General features: G+C 35.9%; 1 protein-coding gene across 1 annotated transcript in view; it reads right to left on the bottom strand.

The window, feature by feature from the left end:
• Window positions 1–78: 78 nt before the first annotated feature.
• LOC108687317 (attractin-like protein 1) overlaps window positions 79–11625 on the bottom strand; it is a 31115-nt gene continuing 19568 nt past the window's right edge. The window contains exons 2-12 of the mRNA XM_018193012.1: window positions 8280–8627; window positions 6682–6863; window positions 5067–5461; window positions 3897–4492; window positions 3305–3794; window positions 2620–3031; window positions 2392–2535; window positions 2103–2255; window positions 1630–2017; window positions 1168–1405; window positions 79–908 (exon numbers count right to left, since the gene is read on the bottom strand). Coding sequence (XP_018048501.1) covers window positions 663–908; window positions 1168–1405; window positions 1630–2017; window positions 2103–2255; window positions 2392–2535; window positions 2620–3031; window positions 3305–3794; window positions 3897–4492; window positions 5067–5461; window positions 6682–6863; window positions 8280–8627 — 3592 coding nt within the window. The 3' untranslated portion in view covers window positions 79–662. The remainder of the gene's footprint in view (window positions 909–1167; window positions 1406–1629; window positions 2018–2102; window positions 2256–2391; window positions 2536–2619; window positions 3032–3304; window positions 3795–3896; window positions 4493–5066; window positions 5462–6681; window positions 6864–8279; window positions 8628–11625) is intronic.

Here is an 11625-nt window from a genome sequence, read left to right as displayed (position 1 = left end):
AATATAATTAAATATATTTGAATATATTTGAATATATTTGAATTATAAATGATTAATTTTCTAAAACAAATGCAGCGAATAAAAGTTTTTCGAATATACGAGGCCAGTTTATCCACGCGACCAACACGTATCGTAACTTCTTCGACAAAAACAATCGTCTTATCATCTATACAACACTGTACATTATTAATCGAAGTCCTTAAAAGAAACTCGATTATGTTCCGAATATTAGCCGAGTGATCAATGGACATCCCTTTCGGCGCATGAAAATATTTCATACAGTTCAAGTCTAAAAAGAAAATGTTACTTACCATAATTAGCGGACATAACCGATTGGAGCAGTCCATTCGCACCTCGGCCAAAGGCGTTTCCTTCTACTCGATAAGGAAAGTCGCATATATTTATATCTAGCGTTACACATTCAGCCAATTCTTCGAATAAAATAACCGAATTGTTCGATTCATCGATCAGTCGCGCGCCAACGAGAAAAATTTTCGCGTATGTTTCCCGTTTTGATCTCGACGCGATTATCATTCGCACTTTGTCTCCACTCCGTCAGAGTTCGAAGATAAATGTCCTGCCGAATCAAGTGCGGGCAAGATCACAGAAACAACTCTAAGGCTTATTATAGTTGCATCCTATCGCGATACCTCAGTTTATCGCTAAATGCAAGTGGAATCGGGATGTTGGCTAGCGGACTTTCTTGTCTTCTTCGGTTCCTTTGTTGTTAATTCCTGAGATGGTCTGCGCGGACTGCCTAGCGTCACCAAAGCGGACGCCACGGCTAGACCAGCGCTCTGTCCGGCTGGCGTATAAGGCTCGCCGCCAGTCGGCAATCTGACTAGCAGAGACAGAACCGCCGCTCTGTTGCCACAGCAAGGCTCTAGTGCGATCGGACTAGGAGCATTCTGCACAAAAAACTTAGTAAATAGTCAAGTCTTACTCGATTCATGACATTCTAGCAAGATGTAAGCATTCATATAAGAGCAAAAAACTATTCAAATTGCTTGAAAAATATGTAAGAATCTCCTCTGAAAGAAAATTCACTTTTTTTACAAAATCATAAAATCATTTAATATTAAATATATATTTAATCAGAAATACAGGCACAATTAGATATTCATTAAAAATACATACGACATCTAAAAAAGAATCATTCACGTTTACCTTTTTCTTTTTACGACAATTAGTAAAGTCGGCGTCACCGCGTTCTGAATCTGAATTATCAACATCGCGTCTCTCGATTTCCACTAGAACTTGACTGAATGCTCTGCTAGCCATTTGCTCCATTTCTAAAAAGAGCCTTTGTCTTCGTCGATACATGTCGTATTTTTGTTTGATCTTCCACAGAATGGCAGCCACCAGTAACAGAGCGAGGAAGCACCTGTGCGGTGGCATGTAATCTCTAGTTTACAAGTAAGTACTGCCTGAGGTTCAACATGGCAAAAAAAGTATAGAAATTTGAAAAAATAAAGCGTAAACGATCAATGTTATCTGTTAACGATCGATGTTATCTGTTATCTCTCAAGATTATTTTTCGTGTATTGCACTTATTAGAGATTTAACGCAATTTTAACTCGCTTTATTTTAGATTAAAAATTGCTCCGAAGTCCAAATTATGGTACTCACGTGCAAAATGTAATGAAAAACTGCTGTAAATTCAGTTTGGAGTATTGAGAGAACGAGATCTGGATCCACAATGGCGGTTGAAAGTCATAGACATATACATAAAATGTAGTAAGAGTATTGTTATCTTCGCTGCCGAAATTGTAGTCTGCTTTGCTAAAACGATGCTTGTACATAGTCGTTGTGCAATTTGCGTTGGTCACCAGTTTCACTTCGTCACTATTTACTTTCTTGATGCTGACATTCATCTTGGCAAGCACGGAACATGTGATGGAGAACTCAGCATCAATGTCGGCTTTCGGTGGCGAATTTTTGAAGTTGATTGCTCGATAATGACGATCCTCTTTTTTGCTCAAATTAAATGTAAATTGGTAATCAATAGCCAAATCATCTGAAGCGCAAACATATGAGAGCAATGATAATTTTATTGAAATGAAGATATTAAATTATAAAATGAAATGTATCAATTAACTCACAGAAACAGGACCCTTTATTAATCGTAGGATCTCCATGATAGAGACCAGATACGTCACAACGTTCGCAGTGATCGCCGATAATACCTTTAGTTGTGCAATAACATTTACCCGTCTCGCTTGTACATAGAGTACCTTGATTATTGCAGGAGCAAGCTGTAATAAGAATGAACAAGTTAGTCATTAAAATGTCTTTTTTTCATTTGTAACGATTGGATGATAATGACATTAATAATATGACTATGAATATATAATGATATTAATAATATACATAAAAGAAGATACTACGTACGCTGACATGTGGCTCCATTGAGTGGACTACCATAAAAACCGGGGATACACTTGTCACAGTGTGATCCATAAGTCAAGTTTCCACATGGCTGAATGCATTCACTAGTATTTGGAAGACACCTACTATGACCATTACATTGACAAGCTGTGAGAATTAAAAAAAATTGAATTAGTAAAAAGTGATATATGACATAAAAAGAATTAAGATTCAACAAAAAATCTCGCTTACTTGGACATTTTGTGAAGTACCAATGTTCGAGCAAACACGTGTTCGAGCTTTTGCTGCTGGGTCCACGTGCTCCACCAGGCATACACGAACCTTTTCCGGTGTCTGATCCGTCATCGCACCAGCCGCAACCGGGATCTGATCGGCAAGCGGCGCATGACGAATAGAAACTACACCATTCCCTACCAGTTTCTGTGGCACGACACCGAGCGTCTATCGTTGTCCACTCGCGACATTGTCCGTATGGAAAACTGGCCGGATACGCATTCTTGTCTACACATTTGGCCTCGTTTTGACACCAGATACAGTCAGATTCTGTGCAATTGCGACATGCCGTGTATTCTGCGCATGGACTGCGGCACGGATCCATCGTTAAACGCTGTGCTTGGATGCTCGTACCGTTCAACACGCTCACCTGTTTCAGAAATTAATAAGACATAATTATCAATTGTTTAATAATTAAATTTACTTATTTAATTATTTACTCGTTAATTCTTTACAAGCTAAGATTATCACAAGAAATATTATCAATATTAAGTATCACATTTTAATTAAAATATATATTCATAGTTATTTATATGTGGAATATTTCAAAAGAAATTATTTGTAATGAGTATTTCATTATTTGTAATGTTATTTTGTCATCCTGTACAGCCAGTAAAGTGATAAAATATGCTCTCATATGTACCTCCCGAGTTTTTGACTGTGGTTTGCAACGATCGGGTCCATTGGACCACGACCAAATGCAACGCGGATTGCTGGAACAAGCATGGCACGTGTGTAATTGCAGACATTCGATGCCAGTGTTCTGATCACAATGCTCTAGTTCTGTGATGGCCGAATTTGGCGAATTTGGATTGTCCCGACAACTCATATGGAGGCAACTCTTACCACACCATACACAATTATACGAGGTTTGCACGCATGTGATGCAGTCGGTAAAGAGTTTACAGAGCTCCGCATGCGACGTCATGCCACGGGGCGGCTTGTCATCCAAGTTACATTTCATATAAATACCATCGTGTTCATCATATTCCTTGTGGTTGAGTACGTGTTGCGGAATCTTAGTGATCTGCAGGCATCGATTATCTCGTTTATGCCACACGCATTTTACGCCTATTCTGGCGTTCAGGCACTGATTCTGATTCGTTAAATGCTCGCAATTGCCGGGGGTATACCTGCGCAATAGCAATATCTCAACATCCACAGATAAATAAGAAACTTTAAAATAAGATAAAATAATGAAACAAGTGTTTAAAACAAAATATATTAATTGGTACCTCAACATGTCAGACAGCATTTCACCATCAAAGCCGCCATAAATATACATCGACTTCTCAAAGACGGTTGCGCTGTGACCATATCGCGGAAGATCGCTCATATCTTTGGGCATGGTGTACTGATGCCATGTATCGCATGTGACATCGTAGCCAAGCGTATCGGCTGAGTAGCATCGCGCGCCGTGCGATTGCTGCGTGTCGTTGTGCATATTACCGCCAAACACCAACATCAGTCCGCTCGTGACAAAGGTAGCTGTATGAAAGAAACGCGCTGATGGCGCCGACGTAAGCAACCGCCATTCACAATAATTAGGATGGTACGAGTACAGCCGACTACTCAAAATATGCGTGCTTTGTGACTCCGATACGTAACCACCATACACATAAATGAGATTCGTAAGGGGATCGTAAGCGGAACTGTGTCCATAGCCACCTCTCACCGGAAAACCACTCGTTTTGACAATCTGCCACTCGCGCGTACCCAAAGAGTACTCCTGGACGGTGTTTAAGTAACCATACTGTGGCGAATAGCCGAATATCACAACCATCTTCTCCTTCTTGCCATGACTCACCCGAGTCGCAGTATGCCCGGCTACCTGTAAAAACAATTTGTTAAAATCAGGGAGAGGATTCAGTTAGGAGTTGAAAAATAAAAATAGTAACATTTTACACGGCGATTTTTGGCGTAATTCAGGCAACTAAAGTGTATCAGAACATTTTCGCGTATTTAATTCTCAAAGACAGAGCTAGCCGACTCTCTCTCTCTCTCTCTTCCCCCTCCCTCTCTCTTTCTCTATCTTTTCTATATATCATGTTAGAGCAAGAAATTATTTTAAACAATATCAAACTCGTGCGTGAATAAAACCAACAGTTTTAGCTGATAATTATACGTACAGATTATCAGAATAAGCTCCACTTCTATCAACATTTATTAATAACAATTTTGATACAAACAATCACCAAAAGTTGCCTATAGATAATAAAATATAGATAGTAAAGTAGTTCAAAAAATTTCCAGCAATTTTGGTAATTTATTGACTGTAATAAACATTAATCATTGTAATAAAAATTATTTGTATCTTATAAATCCAAATTTCTTCTTAATTCATTAATTTATTTTATTAATTTAATCATTATATTCTTCGGATTTTTTAAATAAAACGCACGTACCTTCAGTGGGCCACATATTGTCTTGTTGTGACAATTATCGTGCACGGTAACGTTCTCCCAGATCTTGGCGGACACATCAAACGCCCAGATCTCGTTGGTCACGGTGGAGTTCTCCACGACGCCACCGTACATGAATATCTTGTCACCGAATAGCACGCACGAGTGCGCATATCGCGGTAACGGCATTCGGCCTTCAACGTGAGGTGTCTCCCAAACATTGCCGTTATAATCGTATACATATATCATCTTGGCACGATGGAAACTCTCTCCACCAACCACGTACAACGAATCCTTCCAAACGATGGAACAGTGACTGGCTGAGCCGTCCGGCGGTAGATCCTTGTACGTGACACTTTCCCAAAATCCACGGTCGCCTCTTTGGTTACAATCCGCACCTGCGATCGCGCATACATGAATTTATTTTGACTATATCTATTTTTTATTTCAACATGTACTTATTATACTATATTTCCAGTTCAAACAGTAATAGTTCGTAAAAAATTATTACTGATTATTACAACACAAGATTGCAAACACACTCTACTTGTTCTGGGAAATATAGTAAATGAGCTCTTATATTATGTGTTTATTAAAACTTATACTAGTATTATTATGGATATACATAATATAATTCTAACATTTAAATATCAAATATCACAATATTCATCGATCATGTGATATTAAAAATTGTGTCAGTATATTACTATTATCCTACATCGAAAATCGAAAAGACATTACCTCGAATGTATTTAAGTAATAGTTGAATTTTATCACATTGTTATAATTTTATTTTATTTTTTATCGCAGATTACATCAATCTAAAGATGCAATTTCACATGTTAAAACAAGTAATTGGAGCGACAGGTCTGTTACTGTTATTCCCACGGCTAAAATTTTGTAATTTAAACAGTTTCGATTACAAACGTTAACGCTCAAATGCTACTTTTTCTTCTCTAATGTAACATTTAAATGTGACATCAATGTTTTTTGTCGTAAAAAATAGAGTTTTACGATACATTAGTTGCGTTCGGCATTGTAAATATGAAATGCCGAGCTAGCAGACAGCGAGCAGAAAGATGACATGTAGATAACACAGAAAAATATGAATTGCCAAACGATTTTCGAGAAAGAGCAAAAGAATCAGATTTACAATGTCAAACAGCTCTTGTCCTCGAAAATGTATTTTTTTATTTTTTAGATAAATTTAATCAATAATCAATGATTTTTATACTATGAATTGTTAACTTTTAAAAATCGCAGCACAGACTTTTAAGATGCAAAACACAATGCAAAACATGATGCATTAGAAAATGAACCAATCAAAGTTCTTCATTTCCTTTTTTTGAAATAAAAGAGTACTTGATTTTTTTATGCAACATGAATTATATGCAAAAAGATCTACAATAATTCATGTCATTTTTTTTCATGAATGTAAAGTCATTATGTGATTCGAACAGCTCGGATTGAGCAGTTCGTGAAAATATATCTTTATTCAAGAGTTATCGAAAGATGTTATAATTAATTTTACTTTTGAACATACGTGAAGTATAATTTCCGGCGTCTCAACTACATGTTATCAACTACATGTCATTACACATCCTCGTTATCTCTTTACCTTTAAAGCCGTGAAAACAGTGGCAATGATGACTCTCACGATCACACTCGCCCTGTCCATGATGGAACGAACAATTGTTCGGGCATACCTGCACGTCGCAGGCCTCACCTGTCCACATGGCGTCGCAGGTACATGTGCCCTCGATACATACACCGTGGCCAGAACAATCGATATGGGAATACCTGCAAAAAAATGACGTGATATCATTGAGTCAATCTTGTGTTCAAGTAAACGCGGTGCCACCACAATGATTTAACATCGTTATTAAGTAAATACAAATACTCTCATATGCTATTTATTTGCATAATATTGGGTTGTCCGGAAAGTACGTGCCGATGTTGAAGGAAAATTGAAACGCAGAAAATTTAAATTTTAGTATACATTTATTAAATTATATAAATTAGTCGGCACAACCCAATACATTGTTTGCCTCTATCATTGTTTGCTTTCTTCCTACAAAAAAGTTTAACTCTCAATATTTGAACAGTGCAAGATAAAAAAGCAAATAATTCAGGAAAAGCATATATCATGACACACGGATGTCATGGTTCGGATGATGGATTTTCTGATGGATCTGAAGTCAGATTTTCTTGAAAGGGTTTTATATGACAACAGTATCGAGAAGGAGATAATTCTCGTTTCTCATGTATCATATCTAAAATCGAACTAGCAAAGCCTTTGATAAAATACTAGCTGTATCTTAAAAATAATCTCCATTCTTTCAGATAAAATCACAATCACTTTTTTTGCCAGAAATCGCCTTCTGTATCATAGATAATGTTATCAAACATGACGCAGATAGGGTTACGCGTATTTCCGGCTTGCAGAGGAAGCTCGATAAAGTTCCTAAGTCGACAGCGACCCAATTACGAGTTATCAGCGGTTGCCATTCTCCGTGTAATCTCTTCATTCTATTCCTCTCAGATTGATCGCCGCCTTGTCAAGTATCTCGCCAATGCCTTTCTTTTTCAACAGATATGTGTGACATGAAATAATTTATTCGGCTCTGATAAGATATCGCTGCAAATCACACGAAAATGTAAAATGCGTGTCAGATTATGCTTCTACTTATTACTGCTAAAAGCTATTGCGTAATGATCACGTTTTAGGATCGACTGATGTAGTATTACGATCTATCAACTTATGCCACAATCTTATGGATAATGTAAAATGACCCGCTTTATTTTTTCTCCACCATAAAAGAATTTTACTAAGAATCATTTTTACTAAGAAAGATATCAATTGTATAACTGTGCTATATAGTTACTTCAGCACTGATTAAATATAATGTTTAACAAACGCATTGAATCATTTCTTAGTATACTCAATGAGAGAAAAATATACATTTTTTAATATAAAATCTAAGTATAAATTGAGACAAATATATAGGACGTACGAAATGATACTATTTAATATTCAATTTTCCAAGCTTTAATAATTCTATACCAATTCTGTACCAATTTTTTTAAAAATAAATATGTATACATAAAGTAAGTAATATGATTGTATGTCATTTCGTGCATCATTCTAAATATATTGAGAGCTGAAAAGAAGGTAGAGGATTAGGAAAACCGCAGTCAACAGCGTGGTGCGCTCACCTGCTTGGACAAGCGTTGATTTTATACGTAATGTTAAAGCCGCTCATGTTGTATGCGACATCAGAATAAAAGTGCAATAACGCGCTACCGGATCGCGCTATTACTTCCGGCACACGGCGTATGTGATAGCTGTCCTTATGCATCAGGCCGGAGAAGACGGCCAGCAACGGCGCCTCGACGCTATCACCGTCGTAGATATACAAATGGTCCCAGCCGCATTCTGTCGCAAATTGCTCCACGTGCATCCGTATCTTCGTGTTCGGACTGCTCTCAATTAGCCAGGAGCACCTTACATCCGCAGTATAGTTACCAAAGCCATCGTGGATGCTCCCAATTCTCTCTGATAATCTGCCGGAAAAACAAGAACACCCAATTATACAAGCCATCATCTTGATGTGAGCATTAGATTTTAACAATATCAATAAAACTAATAGTAGTTAAAATAATGATGATCCTTATAATTAAAATAATGAATAGGAATCAGAGCGGTAATTAGAGCGCAACAAGAAAATTAAAGTTAATTTAATGTTTCATATATATTTAATAAAAACATTAAATCGACTTCAATTTCACACGTTTCAGTTCGTTTTAAATTTTTATTATCAGTATATCGTTGTATAAATTTTGAAAAAAATCATTTAAAAATCAGTAATAATTAATACCCTAGTATAGTCTGCAATGATCCCATCCTCATGTTAGATTTTAAATTATTTTGCATCATATAATAAGCATGAATAAGATATTAATCTTGATTATATGCCAACATAATCTTGATAATGTGAGATGCAGTGAGATAAATTAGCATTTTATCGATGAAATAACAGACAAAGTATGTGTTTATTTAAAGAATAAAAAAGAAAATCATGAAGTAATCACAATTTTTACAGTGCTATGATAAATGTAAAAAAAAATGTGTTTATAAAACGATAATATTAGGTGTGGGAAAAAGTTCGTGGCGTTTTTCGTTACATCTAACGGGAAAAACGCTACGAACTTTTTTCTACACCTAATGTAATAATATATATGATAACATGAAAATCTTTATTTTTTATGATGCAACTTTTATGCAAAAAAGTTGTATTATAAAAAAGTTCGATTTTTTATATTATGGTATACTGTCGTATTATCACATATATATATATAATCATATACTTTGAGCAATCTATATTATAATAATAGACAATAGTTTTAATAGATTACACAGGTGTAATTCTTGCAATTTTAATGATATAAAAATGTACTGAGTTAAATGTGCTTGCATTAACAGTTAAAAATAACTCTAGTTGTAAATAAGTTATGAATGTAAGCGATATATATAATATATAAATAAAATATATGAAAGAGAGACATCTCGCTCTCTCTCTCTCTCTCTCACTCACTCACTCACTCACTCACTCACTCACTCACTCACTCACTCACTCACTCACTCACTCACTCACTCACTCACTCACACACACACACACACACAAAATGTCAAGTCACAAAGTTCATTGCTGCGAAGTAGGCGATTGAAATCATGATAGTTCTTGTATGTTTTTTTAAGAGAGGAGAGAGAGAGAGAGAGAAAGAGAGAGAAAGAGAGAGAATGAAAGTGTGTGCGTTTTTGTGATCCTAAATGTAAATGGGTAAAGTCTTCTCTCCTTTCCTCACTTCTCCTCTCTCCCTCCCTCCCTCTTCTTTCTCCCTCTTTCTCTTTCATTAGCTTCCTATTGCTAAAGTGTTATAAAATTAAAATTAATTCAATCAATATATCGGGTTGTAAACATGAATAATGATACATAATCTGAATAATCCGAACGGTCGTACGTATTATTGCGTCGTGTTGCATCGATGTGCTGATCAGGCGGATGCGACACGGAAGAGCAACATCAAGCGGGTACATCATCGTCAATGAGATTCTAACGCACTAACTTCATTAATTATTTTTTTTATCCGATGCACTCGTAAGCTCATAATGATGGAGACGAGCCGGAAGTTAGTAGAATGAAAAATGACATTCGACGTTCTCAATACGTTCAGAGAAAGGAAACAGCGTATCTTAAAGCTGCAAATCATCGTTTCTGCACTCGAAGGCAAAGATGCGGAAACAGGCGTGGCGTAATTAAACGAGAAAATATATAAAAAGATATTAAATTTTAAATTTCGAAAGAATCGAAAGAAAAAGGAAAAAAGAACTTAAGTCTTATATAAGAGAAGATCTTTAGAATTTTTTACATTTATTTATTTTTTTATAATAATTTCAGTACTTTCAATCAAACTTTTTCTTTCTTCCATGTACTCTTTAAAAAAAGTTAAGTTTACCTTACAACAGTAAGATAAATTCAACTCTCTTACGGTCAATTTAAATTTGCCAAAATTATTTTTTTATTTCAATATATAATAGAGAGCGATCAGCTAACATCAATCCCGAAAATTAATATTAATTCTAATCCTGACTTCAATTACCGATTAATTCCAGAATATAAAAGGGATACGTAATGAGATCCTATAACGAGCTTGTAAAAATGTCAGAGTGCTATACTAAAATAACAAACTGGTTTCGCAATATTCAAGATTTTATTAGAAATGTCAAATGTTGGAGCAATCGATGTCATTGATCGAATAACAAGAGCCATTAATGTAATTGAAGATATAGCGACAATTAGTAACGTAGAAATGTATGTCGCACAATTAATTAAGGGAAAGACAAAGAAATTTAATTGAGAGAGCGTATTGACTAACAGCGCGACAACGTGGCATAAAGACCACTTGCATTCTAGTATGCGCACATGCGTTTGCGACCACAATTCAAGGCAAAAGGAGGATGCGACAACGACATAGGAATTATAATATGCCGTGAAAAGAACGACTTTCGTGGAGGCACATCCGCTGTCGTGAATGATTGACAATGTAATATCACGATGCGCCGTATTTATATACCGCATAGCGATGCATTTGCAATTAGTTGCACATTACACGCGCAATTCTCACGATTAGCCGCGATCTTTTTTTTAGCCTTGATCTTTATCCGTATAATTCTAAATAATTTCGATTAAATAGTCACGCGGAGCGCGGAGAAGTCATTTTTTCCCGCGGATGAATTAGGAATTAACGTCAAGAACAATAGCTGTTCAGTATCATATCATTGAGGTAAAAAGGTTTAAAAAAAAAATGCATATAGCTTTGGAAAATAATTTCAAGGATAATACGAGACATAGAATGCGTATTTATCTAATAATTTTCATTACAGAGACGTTGATCTTCTTTATTTCAATCGTAACTATTATCGTGGAAGCTCAACAATAAGGACATTATTGAAGTTTACAGCGAAAAACTCTCTCTCTCTCTCTCTCTCTCTCTCTCTCTC

The sequence above is a fragment of the Atta colombica genome, unplaced genomic scaffold (genome assembly GCF_001594045.1).
Source record: "Atta colombica isolate Treedump-2 unplaced genomic scaffold, Acol1.0 scaffold205, whole genome shotgun sequence".
In the NCBI taxonomy this organism is placed as follows: domain Eukaryota; kingdom Metazoa; phylum Arthropoda; class Insecta; order Hymenoptera; family Formicidae; genus Atta; species Atta colombica.
Note: the sequence above shows the minus strand (reverse complement) of the source record. Positions and strands in the feature narration are given on the sequence as shown.